Source organism: Amblyraja radiata, chromosome 9, assembly GCF_010909765.2.
Source record: "Amblyraja radiata isolate CabotCenter1 chromosome 9, sAmbRad1.1.pri, whole genome shotgun sequence".
NCBI lineage: Eukaryota > Metazoa > Chordata > Chondrichthyes > Rajiformes > Rajidae > Amblyraja > Amblyraja radiata.
Genome location: NC_045964.1, coordinates 27027943 through 27045789, shown reverse-complemented (window position 1 = coordinate 27045789; position 17847 = coordinate 27027943). Strand labels below are relative to the sequence as shown.

Here is a 17847-nt window from a genome sequence, read left to right as displayed (position 1 = left end):
GAATAATTTTAACTGCAAAAATACACTTATCTTAGACTTTCTGTGACCAGTCAAATGCAGCTTACTTTAGTCTAGTTGGAAAGTTTTCTGAAGGAGTATGCTTCTTGTTGAAAAAGGGAAAAGCTAAATTTCATTTTATTTGTAAAGTTCAACAGAGATCGTCACCAAGGCAGTTCACCAGAGGAATATGAGCATTGTTAAAATCCCTCTCAGCTTAACTTCGTGACCTGTCTGTTGTGTCAGTCTTTAACAGACATGTCAACTATCCACAGAGAACTCTCTTGAGGATGCCTCTGGTCTGACTGACTTTCTGTCATACCACAATAACTGTGTGATTTATGATGCAGAGAATTGTGATAGGATTGACATGTGGTTGAGAGACTAGCTGAGCCCTAATGCCCCAAAAATTCATGAGCAAAATTGTTCTGGCACCAGTTCTGGCCTAGGTTCATCAGACTAAACCCCTTGATCTTTGAGAGATTCAAAAGAACACATGTTACAAGTTATTCAGAACAAAGAAAATATTTTTTTAAACCTCTAGATTTGCTCAACCGAAGGTCAACAGATCTGATCTAACATGATGGTTCGAGGCCCGAAATATAAACTAGCATAAAGACATTTTTAACTTGAATATATTCCTTAGATTCTACCCAATGTACAGTTGCTCCAAACACAAAGAACATGCCTTGTATTTATGCTGGGTACAGTCTTCTCTCACCAGTAGTGACAACATGGGCTAAATTAATACAGAAGTTAAAACAGCTTCCTTCAATAGTCATTGTTAAATATAAAATGCAGGGTTTGGACTAAAACCATTCAAGTATCGTAGTGTAATTTATTTTTTAATGTATTTTTTATATGATGGATTTCTCTCTCATCATTATCTGGTCTTTTGAATAGTTTAGCAGAAAGAAAATTTACCAATTTGAAATTTGTTGGTTCACAAGGAAAAAACAAAGACAAATGGGTCAATAGAGGTTTTAGGGCACCCTTCTTCAGACTGAAGGCTACAAGAAGATATAAACAAACAGGTTAGAATTCCACCTGGCGAAGTGTAAAGTAGTTTTCTTGGTGGTTGGGGTTTGAGGGTAAACAATACAAGCAAATACACTAAAAATAGTAGGATACTTAGAAGATCATGGAGTAGCTCCTTCAAGAAATGGACAGACAGATACAGGGGTGTAGAGACAAACAGGGAAGTGGCCTTTACTGTCTATGGCATAGAGTATAAAAGCGGTGATTTTATTAGAACTGTACAAGAAGGAATTTTGGCTGCAGCTACAGTGATGTATACATTTCTGGTCGCTATCCCATGGAAAATTTAACATCCATAGTGGAGATGCAATAGGAATTTAAAAATATCTTTCCTGGGCTGCAAATGTTTTGTTACAAAGAGAAATTTCTGGGTAGCAGTTGTTTTCTCTGGTACAATGCAAAGTGAGGGATATGTAATCGAATCAAAGACCAAAAAATGGTAAATAGGATCAACCCGAATGGCTTTTCTGTTGTCAGCATGGACAGAATGGACACAATGACCTTTTTACTGTGTCTATTTTTCGTCAGATATTAGAGCACATGCTCCTCTACATGTGTGGGGGGGGGGGGGGAGAGAACATTTTTTAATAACACTGATTTGACATTTGATAATGTTATTGATTGATGGAAAGATACACAATGGAAACAGGCCCTTCGGCCCACTCATCGACAACACATTCTGCTCATTTGTCATTCTTCTGTATTTAACATAGATGCTCATGGAAACCTTTTAAAAGATATTTTCCACAGGTAAGCACAACAAATATTGAGCACTTATTTTGCTCGATATTCTTTCTAATATTATTCCTTCTAGTTATTTCCTTCCATCATAAAAAAAATCTGATTTTCACCCCTTTGTCCAGTCATTCCAAAGACTTCAGAAGAATAATTTTAACTGCAAAATGCGCGCTCATCTCAGACACGTGTGTCCCACTTTCATATCTGCACTCCACATACAATTTACAGAGGCTAATTAGCTTACAAATCCGCACATCTTTGGGATGGGAAGGAAATGGAGCACTTGAAGGAAACCCACGTAGTAACAGGGAGTACATGCACACATCCATACCTGAGGTCAGGAGTGAACTCGGGTTTCTGGAAGTGCAAGGTAACAGTTCTACCAGCTGTACCACTCAGAAAGAAGTAAATGCAAAAATGTTACTAGCTACTGCAGAACATTGTATATAAGGAATCTTGGATTGTCGTTTATTTCTTCAGCAGCTGCGCAGAATACATATCTATAGATATAATAATACAATGTAAATTAATAATTTCAAAAGTTGAATTATATTGATATATATAGGTAGAAATAGTTTAAAACTGTTAGAGTGACAAAGCATTAGTTAGGTTAGTTAAATCATACATCAAACTCTCAATAAAGCAATATAATATTTTCAGCAGATGAACAAATTGTAAAATTGCTGTTGAGCTTTGTGCTCATTTCAAAAATTAAAAAATTGGAAACAATAGAGGTAGACATTTTTCAAAAGTCAGGGTTAAGCATACAGAATTTGGATTTTAGATTTCCCCCGTGTAAGATTCTCAAAAAATAAACGTGGCAGCATACATGTAGGTGTGTTATTCAGAAACTGCAAGTGAGATCTCAGATCAGTTTGATTGGCATGGGAAACCCATTTAAGAAGGCAGAGAAAGTGGACATCATAGTTAAGAAACCCCTTGTGACAATAAGGATTCAAGCTTCATAAACAGATTATCTACTATTCTTAAATAAAAGAAGATGAACGCTAGACCTTGCTTTGAGTAAATTCAGCCAACTGGATTTGAAGCAAAGTTAGGTAAGCTACAGACCAGGGTCCTATTAAACCAGCATTGACACATTGGAAAAGAATTATGACGTGCTCTGTTGTCAAAACTTTAATTTACGATAGCTAAATTGGACTGAGATTTAAACACTTCTATTTGGATTCTGAGCACCAATGTAAAATTGTGGGAAACATGCCTATAATTATCTATTTGTCTGCAAGCAACTTGGGTGGTATAAACTTTGCAGAATCTTTGACACAGTATATCAATTTAGAAATCAGGTTAATGAGACAGGTCAGATACATGGCTACAGATTTATAAAACTAAGGCAAACAATTTAAACTGATCAATCTATCAAATGGTGTTTTATTTAATCCTACAAAATATGATTGCACAAGAAATCTTGATGGATGTTTCAAAAAGGCATGAAAATTGTAGATGGACAAAATAGCAAACTGATGCACTGTGCAAGCAGCATTTTTGAAGAAAGATGTTTCTAAAGCAAAACCTTAATATTTTACATAAACCATTGCAATTCTGACCAATTTAGGAATTTAAATGAAATCAGATCAGAGACCACAGGTGAAATCTCTCCAGAAATGGGACATAAGGGTTTATGCAATTTTGAGCAATGCTGTTAAAGTAAGTGACTGTGTTTTTAGATTTGAGCAGAAAGCTTGGAAATATATATATATATATTCAACAAGCAATTTTAAACACAAAATATTATTACATTCTTACTGTTGCTATGATTTTTCTTTTGATATTCCACAATCAAAAATCTAGTAACAAAAAAGTATTTAACAGAACTTACCTTGCTGAATATCTTTCATTTCTAGATGCAGACTTGATATAAGTATTCCCACTGTTTGAGAGCGTTTGCCATCTAGTAATTTTACAATCTGTTAATAAAACAGGATTTCATAAACAAATCATATTTGCACAGAAGAATTTCAGTGTGATTGTTCCTGGGTGGTAAAACAAAACTGTTCCATATTTGTGATGTGCATTGTGATGTCCATGTGGTATGGAAGTCTTGCACTGGCCACAACAGACCAGTCAAGAGTTATATTCTTTCCTCAAAGGAAGCAAATAAACAGCAACTAAACAGCTTCAGTGGTTGTTTATTGATGCTTCCCATGAATTAACACTTACAGAATTTCATTGCTTAGAAGCATACAAATATTTTTAAATTTAATTCACATGTTTAATCGATAATGCTTTATTATTAATGTTTAATGTGTCATTCCTAACTGTCACTGTATGTCATGTTATCACTTGTGAGAGGAGCACCAAGGCAAATTCCTTGCATGTAAATACTTGGCCAATAAACATATTCTTAAAATGAAACAACTGTCAGCAGTACATATTGATGTACCGTCAAATATAAGAAAGTTCAATAAAGAATCAATAGAGATTGTTTAGCCAATTTAGATAATTTCAAAAGGACACCAATGAAAGTGCTATACATACACCAATTGTTTTGTAGAGTGGGGTATAAATAAAATTGGTGATGCTACATTGAATGGATATTTTAAAATATATTTTAATCATTGCAGTTCTGGAATATTATTGAAAGTTAGATCAGGCTTGTAATTAACTGGGTTAACATACATTAAAGTAGTAATGATCACCAATGTAAGGTATTGATAGTGTCCAGGAACAATCTATGCTCTGCAATTACATTTACTAATTCAATAATGGCTCATAGTAACTATTCTTATAACCTTCACATACATCAGACACAGTGAATATTTTGTATATATTTATCCATATTCTTGTACCTGCTTTAGACCAGTTAACTTATATAAGCAAATCATAATTTTTGTTTCCTTAACATTTTCAGTTTAAAAAAAAAAATCACTCTAAGATAATTGTATGGACACCAAGGTGGGAAAGAATAATAAGAACAATAAAAACTAGGCGTGTCACCTATGTGTGAGGATGTTTCCAGAGGAGGTGCAAAAACTGCAGTGTAGAAAGATTTATGAATAAAATTCCAAGTGATAAACTTTGGGCTGCACGTGGCCAAGAGAGGATTAAGTGGTTAGTTAATAGTGGTGAGTGATGTGTTGTAGAAGCAGAGGGGAACACAATATAATATTGTCATAGAAACAAGATACTCAGATCTTGAGATATATAAAGCTGGAAAAAAAGCTACTGATGAGGACATGAATTAATTTAAAGATTACAAAGTTTATTTTATGAGCCTGGGGAAAGCAAAGGTGTTCACCACTGATCCACAAGGCAGCTGCTCGCAAAAACTGAGCTAGCTTTTTGGTGTGAATTATAGATTTTTGATATTGCCAAACACTGGTTCCATAACATTTATCAGGTTCCTCAGCTCTGATATAATCAAGATGTATGAACACCCAATATCATCATAGAATATATATATATATATATATATATTTTTTACAAACAGCAATCTAGGATGGGAAACACACTATTAATAGCTGCTACTATATATAGTTTACAGAATGTTTAATAAATATGAACATACATTTACGATTATGATTAAGAATGAAGCTGAAATAATAAAACTGAACAGAACAAATCATTTTATTAATTTAAAATCTATTTAAAATTAGGCACACGTGGTACCAGGAAGCTTATTAATAACTTTGGGTTAATAAAGGCTCATTAAGGCTTCATATAGCAAAGAATAACATTTCAAGTTATATCTCAGTAAATGTAGTTCATTGATACTTGGAGCCTTATGGTCGATTCAACTAGTGGCGAAAACCGCTTGTAAACAACCCTATGAAAAGAGAGTTGCAACTTCGGGAATTCTACATTGAAGAATGCAGATATCTGAAGTTACAGTTGATTTCATGTTTCAATTACATAAATACTCAGAATACCATTGTTCTTACAACCAAGGTCAAGGGTTGGTGGTAAAGAGTGTGGAAGAGTGAACCTGCAGGAGATCTTGTTTGTATTACTCTATTGCTGTTGTAGGAGTATTGCAAACTGAACATGATAAAATCATGGTGAATTGCTAAAAGAAATGAGAGATTAAAGAATCAGAGTGCAACATGGGCAATAAATGACAGGAACTATGCAAGCAGGAAACAGCTTCATGTGGGCCTTGCGAAATGATAAAGGATGATGTCCCTTGGGCAGGGAATTATTGCTATTGTCAGCTAGCACGGGTCAAGGGGAGTACTTCAGTGGTCAATAATGGGGAAGGAGTGGATTTCTGGAGAGCAGCATGGCTGATGGGCAGACCAAGTTTGGCAAGTTAAGAAATGCACTGCAGAGTTGGTCAGTCAATGATTCTTATTGGAGGGAATGAGCAAAGGTGCAAATATGAAGACAGGTTTCATTCTTCTGGAAACAAAAGAATCCACAAATCTTCACATTGCCGGAGGTATAAAGGAAAGATGGGATGTAAAAGTTTAAGAAGCAGACAAAAAGAAAAGGTGGTGGTAAGCCTGGGGAGAGTGAAATTGGAGACAGCTAGGAGGATGATAAGGAAACCACAAAGTCCAGCAGTATTGGAATTTGATAGGTAAGTAAGGTGGTAACAGAAAGTATTAAGGGAGAGATGAAGGGCAGGTGAAGCAGATGGAAAGGGGAGGGTAGAATTTGTGGGTGCTAGTGTAAATAGAACTAGGAGGGGAGGGGGAATGTAAAATGGGTGATGGGAGATTGGAGGTGGAAGTGGGACATGAGACCAAAGTGGAAGGATTGAATGTGGATTGGAAGTAGAGGCAGATGGGATCATAGGGCTACCAGAGATTGGAAGAATTGATACCGAGCTGCAGATTACCCAGGTGGAATATGTGGTGCTGTTTGTCTAGTTTACATTGGAATGGAGAATGTCTAGGATAGACAGGTTGGAGTGGGAATGGAAAGGGGAGTTGAAAAGGTATGCAGCCAGGTGCTCGGGAGGGCCAACGCAGATGGAATGCGGGTGCTCTGCAACCAGTCACCTTGTCTATGCTTGGTCTTGCTAATGTAGAGGAGGCCACATTGAGAGGAGTGAATGCAAGATTGGAGAAGGTGCACATAAATCTGTGTTTTGAAAAGGACTGCTTGGATTCCTGGATGGCGGAGAGGGAGGAGGTGCACAAACAATTGTACTTCATGAGGTTGCAGGGAAAAGTACCAGACGTCAGGGAGAGGTGAGAGGGGAGGGATGAGTGGACCAGGGAGTCATGGAGGCAATGAGTCCTGCAGAAGGCAGAGAGGGATGGGAGGGAAAGACATGGGTGGCCGTGGGACCCTGTGCAGCTGTGGGGAATAACAAAGGATGATGTGCTTGGTGGTGCTGCTTGCAACACTGGTGCAGAAATCAATTTGATCACCTTTGCTAAAGCCCACCTTCTTGGTCAATTGTAAACTGGCAATAGAAGGAAAGATTAGTTGTACACGAGATCTGGTCAGTTCTGTGCCTCTTTCATGTGAAGTAATAGAGATGCGGGTGGGAAGTGGCATCGATAGTCATACATTCTTTTGGCAATCATCGTGCATCCACTTACATGAATCTTATTTTATCCTCCCTGCATTCCCATCAATTCCCCCCAGATTAAGAATAAGGGGTAAGCCATTAGAATGTAGATGAGGAAAAACTTTTTTCACACAGAGAATTGTGAATCTGTGGAATTCTCTGTCTCAGAATGCAGTGGAGGCCAATTCTTTGGAGGCTTTGGATTGAACCTGGACTGAAGGATGGGAGATTGTATATGTTACAGTTTCAAACGCATCTCAAAAATGCACTTTGTACAAATTACTTTGTACAAATTGCATTTGTTTAACTCGGCACACTTTCATGGGAGTTGGTTAACTGTCATAACTTATTTAAACTTAAAAGACACAACAAAGTTTGAAGTTAATGACTAATCTCTCACACAGGTAATTCTGAAAGAAAAATGTGACCACTACAGATGTGAAATATTTCAAAGTTGTCCCTATGGCAATATTCATTGTAGTTTTAAATCTGAAGTACCACAGTGACATCATTTTCACTTGAATGCTTCTTGACTGAGTAAAGCCAAATAACTACAGCTGTTTATCTGGTATGGAATACCATTAAGGAAGTGGCTGGCACAATCGGTACAAATGGGTTAAATAAGCAACATTAACGATTATGACCAGTGAGAAATGTAATTCACTTTCACCCCAGGATGCCTAGGCCAATCAGAGTATGGTTGCAACTAATTTGTGAATTTCCAGTACTGGGCCAGGTCTGACTTCCTCTTTGCATTTGAAAAGATAATTTTACTTTGTGAAAAATTGTGCGATCAAGCAGCATGAGAGATTTTGTTAGAAATCGGAGCAATACAGCATTAAATCAGATGGTACAATGAGATAAACATTATTTTGTATGAGAAATAAGGCCATATTGTACTATAGAAATTAGGGAATGTTACTTGTATTGCATAGAGTGGATTTAGTTTGTCCTGTTTGTCAAGTCTCTGAAAGAACTCGGGTAAAAGTTACAATTTTTGGGACAGCATTTGTGGAGTGAGAAATAGTGTTAATTTTTTAGGTTGAAAATCTTTTATCAGATGAAAAGTCTGAAGAAAGCTGGTTGATCTTAAACACTTCTACTGCTTTTCGCGCTACAGATTTTAACTAAGCTGATTTTATATCTTTGATAGCACCGTCCAATTTACTCCTGCACCCTGGCTTATTCCCCATAACTTAGTCAAGACTCTTCTTGTATCCTTTGGGAAAATTCCTATGAAATTTACTTACACCATGCTTTTAGCTGGTGCATTTCAGATCTTAATGACTCCCTGCCTGAAAATATTTCTCCTGATTCTCCCACTCTACTGCCTTTACCAGTTATTTCAATCTATGGTCTCTGGATACCTGATCAGAGGAAACATTTTCTTATTTTTCTATTAAACTTCACTACACATCAATGATCCACCAAACCTTTATGTCCCATCCTATTTACCTGAATAAATCACCGTAGACAAGGGTGCGTCAAGAGCACTAGGACTTGAGCATAAGACATCCTGTGCCTCCAATTCTTCCATCTGCAGCTGCTTACAAGATTGCCCTCCACAGAGCAGATCTGGAAAGTCTCTGTCAATCATGAGGCAGTGAAACTCTGGTTTTGAACACCAATTAGCTGCTCTTTAATTGTGAAACTCCTCAACATTACTGCGCTTCGAGTTACATTGCCTGGGGTAACCTTGACACTCTGCAGCCTGCATGGCAGCTAATATTTTCTGTGGGAAAAGGGACAACTAAAGATTGATGCAGCGTAAGTACACCAATAATAATCACCAGGAAACCAGACAAAGTTTGAGGTCAAACACAATCTGTACATTCAACAAAGTCTACCTGCTTGCTAAAAAAAAATTAGGCTCTTCATGTGGAATGTACAAGACACAGTTGAAGACACATTGCAGTTCCTGAAAAAAATAAGCACTTGCTACATGTTTGGAGCCTCCTTTGCTAACAAGACAAAAAATTTATGTAATCTAGGGTATCTGTGTCAGCAGTGAACTACAAAATGCTCTTTCTGGAGTCATGATGAGGCACAGACGTTTAGAGCCACAGTAACTGTTACAGCTACAGGCAGGGATGTTTGTGGTGTTGTTCAAAAGAAATGAATTTACAGAACAAACACAAGTCAGTTGAACCAAAAGGTTGATGTCAATGATTATGCTCATTCACCTTGGATCCTCTAATCCAAAGGACATATTATTGAACTAATTTCTCCCTCGTCTCCAAACATAAGTTCCCTAAAGGCATCCATGTTAATTACGTTACGTATTCAATTTAGTAGCTGTTTGCACATTCTAACCAATCTCTACCTGACAAAGTTTCTCCTGAATAGGTTATTGGGTCTGTAAATTATTTATGTTGTAGCTAATAGTTTGTCCATTTAGTTGATGTGTCTGCAGTTAAGGGCCTGTCCCACTTGGCCGACATTTGCGCGCCATTTACGCGACTTCGTCGTCGCGTTGAGACGCAGGGGTAGCGTGTGGGCCGCGCGGGACAGTCGCATGGAGAAGCGCGGAGGGGTATGGAGTTGCTCGTGATATCGCGCGGCGCTCCAGGATTTTGTAGTGCACAAAATCTTTGCGCGCCTCCGGTGTGAAGTATGCACGCGGGCGTATTGCGGTCGCACGCAAGCGTCCTGACCTCGTACGTGTAGCGTGTGGTTATGTATGATTACGACACCGTGCGTAACCATGCACCGCCGCGCGCCGCCCTTACGCAGTCGGCCACAATGAGAAAATAATTACGCTTTCAGAGTAATGCCTTCAGAGCAACACCTTAATAAGTATTTTTGAAACATCCTTAGTTAAGGATGTTTCAAAAGTTAACATCCAGGTAAGGATTGTAGATTTTATATCCTAAAAGAACATTCGTAACCAAATTAGTTTTTTTTTAGAATAACCACCAACAATTTTACTAACACCATTTAGAAAAAAATGTGCAAACTAATTCTTAAGCTGGGTGAAACCCTCAAACTGCTATAATGGAATACCATTTTCTGTTTGTTGGGAGTAATTCAGAAAGTTTAAAAGTAAATGAATTTTTCCAGCAAACAATAATTTTATCAATGTTTCACATAACAAATGATTTCAATACGCTGACTAATTCTACTTGCAGAGCAGATAAAATATTTGAAGTGGCATGATGACGGGTGATGACGCGCGCGACCGTCGCGCGTCAGTCACTATCGGCCTGTCGCGTAAATGACGGCCAAGTGGGACAGGCCCTTTAGCTTTCTGAAAAATCAGAACCAATCACACGGAAGAGCGTAATAATCAGTGAAATTCTATATAGTACAAAGCCTTCTGCATCCTCTCTTCACACTTATTTACTCGCATCTCTGTTCCCTTTCTTACTGTTCTTTCTTATTCTGCTCCAGCCCTATGGGAATATTAACTGCACAACCCTAATTTCAGAAATTGTACAATGGAAATCTGTCATTAGTTGCTTGCAATAAATGTCCATATAAATTAAGAGTTGCAAATGATATTCAGCTTGCAAAATTCAGTTCTATTGACTACAGCAGGGCACACTTACCAGAAGTGGCTGAAGAAGGCAGTTTAGGGATGGATTATAAATGCTTGCTTTTCTGGTAACAGCCAGATCTCAAACAATAAATAACAAGAAATTCATACTCATATTCCACCTCATTCTAGTTTTTGTTTCTTTTTCACTATTTTTTGTACTCACAGCTTCAAATTTAACATTGAATGCCTGCAATTGCAAGCAGAATCGCCAATTTATATATGTAGACTTTCCATTAGATTGAACAAATCTGGAACCTAGGATTTTCTGTGTTTTGTGAAGAATGGGATAGATCTAGTCAGTACAAATTCAACTTTGATCCCTGCTCAGACTAAATTAGGTATTATAAAACTAGTAAGTTCTGAACAAATTCATGAGTTTAAAAGTCATCCCCTTCAAATGAAATAATGCTTACCAAAATTAAATCCATATTTCAAAGATGGTAGACTGAGAATTCATAACCAAAGCTTCATGTAAGTGGGAACCACAACTTCTTCTGGTACATACTTCAAAAGAATACATATCTTGACCCAAACGTTATCTGGTACATTCTCTAATAAGTTCAGTCTTGTTTCACAGTAACCACAAATTCAAACAGTCATCTCTCAAAATTACACATATGCCTGCTGAACTTAAAATACTTGGAGGTGGAATAAGTTCCAACAGGGATAATTGCAGTCTTTGACTGTATCGAATTTGTACAGCTTTCAATGACCTTCCAATTGACCTTATTCTAGGGCAAATGCATAAACTGCCATAATCTCTATAGGTATACTTGGCTCGAGGCCAGGATTTTACATAGATATAATTTACTCAGGAAAATAAGGTGATGTAATAATTGCAACAAAAGTTAGGTTTATGCTTCAAACCGAAAGTTAACTGCCATTAAAATAGCAGCAGAAATGTGGATTGGATTATTTTGTTTAAATTCAACTCTGATAGAATAATTCTTGAGAAATCAATAAACCCCAAAACCTCTTTGTAAACTGAACAATTTGAACTTATTTTAAGTACTCATGCTATTTAACACTGTTGTTCTCAACCTCAAAAACAAACTATTTATTAGTAGAGATTAAAATTATTTAATGTGTTGCCATATCAATCCCTAACGTATTATTTGTAAAGATCAACTATCAAAACATTGTAAGAATTCATAAAAACAGACGAGGAAGAATGAATTAATGCCTTGCTACTAATCATGTAAAACTGTAACGTTGCAGTGTAAAAACATGTAGCTCAGTTAATTTACTGATTTAAGCAATTTCCTCATTAAATTGCATGTTGATTTTTAAAACCGTCTTTCCATGGAAACCATATATCTTGAAACATAAAATTGAAGAACAAATATCATACTTCTTACAGGGTTTCCCATTTTATTGCATTCCTGTTTTTACCTCTCTTCTTGTAAAATATATTAAATTCTGGTTCATAATACTTTAAAGTATGCATTGTAAGTATAAGATTTTGTTCCATGATTCAATAAGAAAATGCACTGACATGTGTAGTGTTTTTATTTTACATTACTAAACTAACCTTTCAAGATTGCCTTTTGAAAGAGCACCACTTACATTAAACTTTAAAATAAAAACATATGCTATTAATTACTTAAGGCTGTTGTAAAGAAAACGGAAAGCTATATTATTACCTTTAGTGTCTTTGATATGATAATCATTTAGGTAAAGAACATAACTGTAAAAAATGTAATTTTCATTTCTCAATGATTCTCAATAATTCCATAGATGCATTAGCACTTAATAAATAAAGCATTTACATGGTTAGTTTTACTTTTCCATGTGGAAGTCTAAGACACAGCCAGAAAAATGATTTCCATAACTCAAATTCATACCACTTCCTGGAGATTACTACAGGGATTCAAAAACATCTAATGCTAAATGTTGCAAGCTATTTCAAAAGCCACAACTTTACATATCTTTTTATTATTGTAACAAACATGCAATATATGTGGTTAAATGCTCGTTGTTTTGTGGCAGGCAGCTCGTGAGCAATTGGGCATTGCCTGCGATTTTGGTGCATGCTCATCTGAACGCGGAAGTCCTGAACTAGCCGACAGATTCCAGCCAGCAATTCCATCAGCACGCTTGTCCCAAGGCAGGGCATAATCCCAATGGGGTTGCCAGCAGTTGTACTGAAGGACCTGGTCATAGATACTGTGCCAGGTTGGACTTGGCACAGGATCTGTCAAACTATTCATTTCAATTTGTTTTTTAATGAGTTTGCAGATTTGCTTCTGATCTTAAGTGATTTTTAAAGAAGTGTAATAAGCTTTAAAATGTTTGTAATACTTTCTTGGAATGTTCATGAATACTAAAGGTCATTCAGAAGTATTTCAAAAGCTTCGACAACCTTGATAAATGGCAATGTTGAGAGCATGACTCTGTAATGGTTTTGCTGCCTGTTAAAGGTTTTTGTCTTAGTTTGTGGGTGGGTGTTATCTGGGCCCACTAAATTGATCCAATTATGTTGCATGAGCTACTGGTGACTTGCAGTTTTGCTTATTTGGTTCATGATGCTACCAGTAAGCAGATTTGGTTTTCCAGAATGATAATGGTAAAGGATTTAAAAAAAAAATTCAAATGTCAAGAGTGGTGAGTGAATTTCATTCAGCAAAAAAACTGAGCCTACCATACTTATTTCTTTCTTGTAATCCTTTTTTCATGTTTCTTTTCAGTTAACATTTCCATGTGTTTGAAAATTGAATGAAATTGAATTTAATTCAAAGTAAATGTCGTATCATAAATCAGAGAGAAAAAAGGACAAACTAAATAACTGTTCACTATATTCCAGATATCATTTGTAGCAAAATTAGTTGTAAAGTATTCCTTCATATTGTATTCCTATTGCGTCCTACTACAAAAACAAAACTTAAAATAAACGTGAAATAATGAAGTGTGGATTATAATTGAAAGTCTAACATGCTCACCAGGTAATTTCGGTTAGAGTAAGTCTCAATTGTAATAACTATCCCATGGAGGCATTAAATATAAAGTTACTCAATACCCTGACTGATGAAGGCCAGTGTGCCAAAAGCCTTTTTGACCACCCTGCCTACCTGTGAAGCCACTTTCAAGGAACTATGTACCTGCACTTAGATCCCTCTGCTTTACTACACTCCCTAGGGCCCTGCCATTCACTGTGAAGGTTCTGCCCTGGCTTGACTTCCCAAAATGACTCCATCTACACTTCACAATGCCTCAGGAAAGCTTCCAAAATTATCAAGGATCTTCTTACCTCGGTCATTCCTTCTTCTCCCCACATCCGTCGGGCAGAAGATACAAAAGCTTGAAGGCACATACCACAAGGAAAAAGCTTGAAGGCACATACTGCTTAGGAACAGCTTGCTCTCCTCTGTAATCAGTCTTCTGAACTATCTTTCCATAAGCTAGGTCCTGATTTTCCAACCTACCTCAATTTGAACATTGGACTTTTTTTCTGGAATTGTTATGTTATAATGATGAAAAACGATATTCTGCACTCTGGTATTTTTCTCTTTGTTCTACCAGTTGCACTTGTGTACAGTATTAATGTATAGAAACATTTGAGTTGATAGCATGCAAACAAAAGCTTTTCGCTGTATTTCAATAAACGTGATAGTAATAATAAACCAATACCAATTTCACTGGTGCCACTGATTCCAAGTTGTCCCTTAAAGGTGATTTTAATTTTTCTTTGCTGATGCAGAAGGGACGGGAGTGCTTTACAAAATAATTTAGTTTGGTCTCATTCAATTTATATATTCCCCTATTTCCACTCTTTTGGACATAGCTTAATGCTAGCCACACAATTTCCAGATTGCTCCATATTAATACAGATACAGTCACCACCAGAAGACAGGCTGCTAGCCAGCCACCAGAAAGTTAGAATCAACCCCAAATACTTTTAAATAAACAAAAATAAATTAAAGATAGAGTTAGGTAGGTGCAGCAAAGCCATGTCAAGGGATTTTCAAATAAAAATCTTAATTACTGCCATGGATGGCCTGGAAGTATGTTAGGAATTTGCCATATTGTTAAATAAAGATAATATATTCATCCACCAGTTTCATCTGAACATGGTTCAGTGGTACTAGCCCAGTAAATCTAACAAGTTTCATGGCTCACTACTTGCCAAATGGAAAATCTTGGGCAATGCTGTCACTATTGTTAAATGATCAGTACTGTTGTTGGACGGCTTGTTAAGTATTATTTCCTCTGTTTTTAAAAAAAACAGAGCATGAGGGTCGGAAAATTAAGAAGCGGACATTCAGGAGTAAATACCAGAAGGGTGTCTTCATACAACGATTAGTGAAAATCTGTGAATGTTGGTTCAATTGAATTTTTTTAAGATGATGTCAATCATTTGGCTTTATATCAAAGATTACGGATCAAAGTGTGGGCAAATATTGTTGAAGCAGCAATGGGCCATAATCTAAACTCGAGCAGACAAGGATTGAAAGGCTTAATGGGATTTTTGCTCCCTGTCCCTAAATAACCTGCTCTGTGTTTACTACACAAAAAAGCTGGAGAAACTCAGCGGGTGCAGCAGCATCTATGGAGCGAAGGAAATAGGCAACGTTTTGGGCCAAAACCCTTCTTCAGACTGATGGGGGGTGGGGGTGGGGGCGGGGAGAAGAAAGGAAAAAGGAGGAGAGTTGGAGGGAAGAGGGAATCACAGAGGGGAAGCAGTTAGAGAGGAGGTTGTGAAACTGTGTTTACTACATACAGGTAAGGAGGAGATAAATACTCAAAACGTAACAGAACAAAATGAAATAGATCAAATAATCGGAAATGTAAATTCAAAACAATGCAGAAATCTACAGTGCATTCAGAAAGCATTCAGTTCCCTTCACTTTTTCCACATTATGGTACAACCTTATTCTAAAATGGATTAAATTCTTTAAATTTTTTTTTAATCATCAACCCATACACAATACCCCATAATAAAAAATGCAAAAACTGGTGTTTAGAAATGTTTAGAAATGTTTACATAAGTCTTCTTGGGTATGATGCTACAAGCTTGGCACACCTGTATTTGGGTAATTTCTCCCATTCTTCTCTGCAGAGCCTCTCAAGCTCTGTCAGGTTGGATGGAGAGCGTTGATGCACAGCTATTTTTAGGTCCCTCCAGAGATGTTCGTTCGGGTTCAAGTCCAGGCTCTGGCAGGGCCACTCAAGGACATTCACAGACTTGTCATGAAGCCACTCCTGCATTGTCTTGGCTGTGTGCTTAGGGTCATTGTCCTGTTGGAAGGTGAACCTCTGCCCCAGTCTGAGGTCCAGAATGCTCCGGAGCAGGTTATCATCAAGGATCTCTTTGTACTTTGCTCTGTTCATCTTTCTCTCGATCCTGACTACTCCTGCCACTGAAAAACATCCCCACAGCATGATGCTGCCACCACCATGCTTCACCATAGGTATGATATTGGCCAGGTGATGAGCAGTGCCTGATTTCCTCCAGACATGACCAAAGAGTTCAATCTTGGTTTCATCAGACCAGAGAATCTTGTTTCTCATAATCGGAGACTACTTTAGGCAGTGGCGGACTGGCCAGGGTGTCAGCTTGCCCGATTGCAAGTGGGCCCCTGGTGAAGTGGGCCCCCTTTGTCTCCTGGCAACCAATATTTTTAGACCCAGTCCGCCACTGCCTTTAGGTGCCTTTTGGCAAACTCCAAGCGGGCTATCATGTGCCTTATACTGAGAAGTGGCTTCCGTCTGGCCACTCTACCATAAAGGCCTGATTGGTGGAGTGCTGCAAATATAGTTGGCCTTCTGGAAGCTTCTCCCATCTCCACAGAGGAACTCTGGAGCTCTGTCAGAGTGACCATCGGGTTCTTGGTCACCTCCCTGACCAAGGCCTTTCTCCCTCGATTGCTCAGTTTGTCCGGATGGCCAGATTTATAAAGAGTCCTGGTGGTTCCAAAGTTCTTCCATTTAAGAATGACAGAGGCCACTGTGCTCTTCGGGACCTGCAATGCTGCAGAAATTGTTTTATACCCTTCCCCAGATCTGTGTCTCGATACAATCCTGTCTCAGAGGTCTACGGACAATTTCTTCATCCTCAAGGCTTGGTTTTTGCTTTGACATGCACTGTCAACTGTGGGACCTTATATAGACAGGTGTGTGCCTTTCCAAATCATGTCCAATCAATTTAATTTACCACTGGTGGACTCCAATCAAGTTGTAGAAACATCTCAAGGATAATCAATGGAAACAGGATGAACCTCAGCTCAATTTTGAGTGTCATAGCAAAGGGTCTGAATACTTATGCAAATGTGATATTTCAGTTATTTCTGTTTAATTACTTTGCAAAAATTTCTAAACACCTGTTTTTGCTTCTTCATTCTGGGGTATTGTGTGTATATTGGTGATAAAAAAAAATAATTTAATCCATTTTAAAACAAGGCTGTAACGTAACAAATGTGGAAAAAGTGGAGGGGTCTGAATACTTTCTGAATGCACTGCATATGAACAAATTTATTGAAATGGTGGATTCATCTGAAGACAATAATACTCATAGTTGCATATTTGACCAACATCACCAATATTTTAATCTGCATCTCACTGCTTGCCAAAAAAAATTGGTTTGATTTATTATTGCTTAATTGTGTTCATATTTATTGGAAGCCAACAAAAAGGCCTGTGATTCATTTAAGAGTTGTTTGGATTATCATCAAATCCAAAGCAATAATTTTAATGCTGGAATATGTTATTTAAACATGTGAGGAATACTCGCATGTAATTTCTCCCGAAATTAACATCCATTTTTTAGAAACTACCAATTTCCGTTTTAGAATCTTTCTTAAATTACTATATCAAAATTTACAATCATAATAATGACAAATCAAGTTGTGTTCATAATTATTTGTGGATAAGTACTGCACCAAATTCAGGAGTGGATGAGATTCGTACTTCATAGAGTCACAGAGTGATTTAACACGGAAACTGGTCTTCAGCCCATCAAGGACACATTGACCATCAACTACCCATTCATATTAATCCTACATTAATCCCATTAACTTCCCAACCTTCAGAATGTGGGAGAAAACTTGAGCAGCAGAGG

General features: G+C 37.4%; 1 protein-coding gene across 2 annotated transcripts in view; it reads right to left on the bottom strand.

Annotated features, from left to right (window-relative positions):
- The window catches only part of fmn1 (formin 1), a 313397-nt gene that overhangs the window by 159214 nt on the left and 136336 nt on the right, over positions 1-17847 (bottom strand). For both annotated transcript variants that reach the window (XM_033026936.1, XM_033026935.1), the window contains one exon: positions 3614-3701. In XM_033026936.1, the coding sequence (XP_032882827.1) occupies positions 3614-3701 (88 nt within the window). The remainder of the gene's footprint in view (positions 1-3613; positions 3702-17847) is intronic.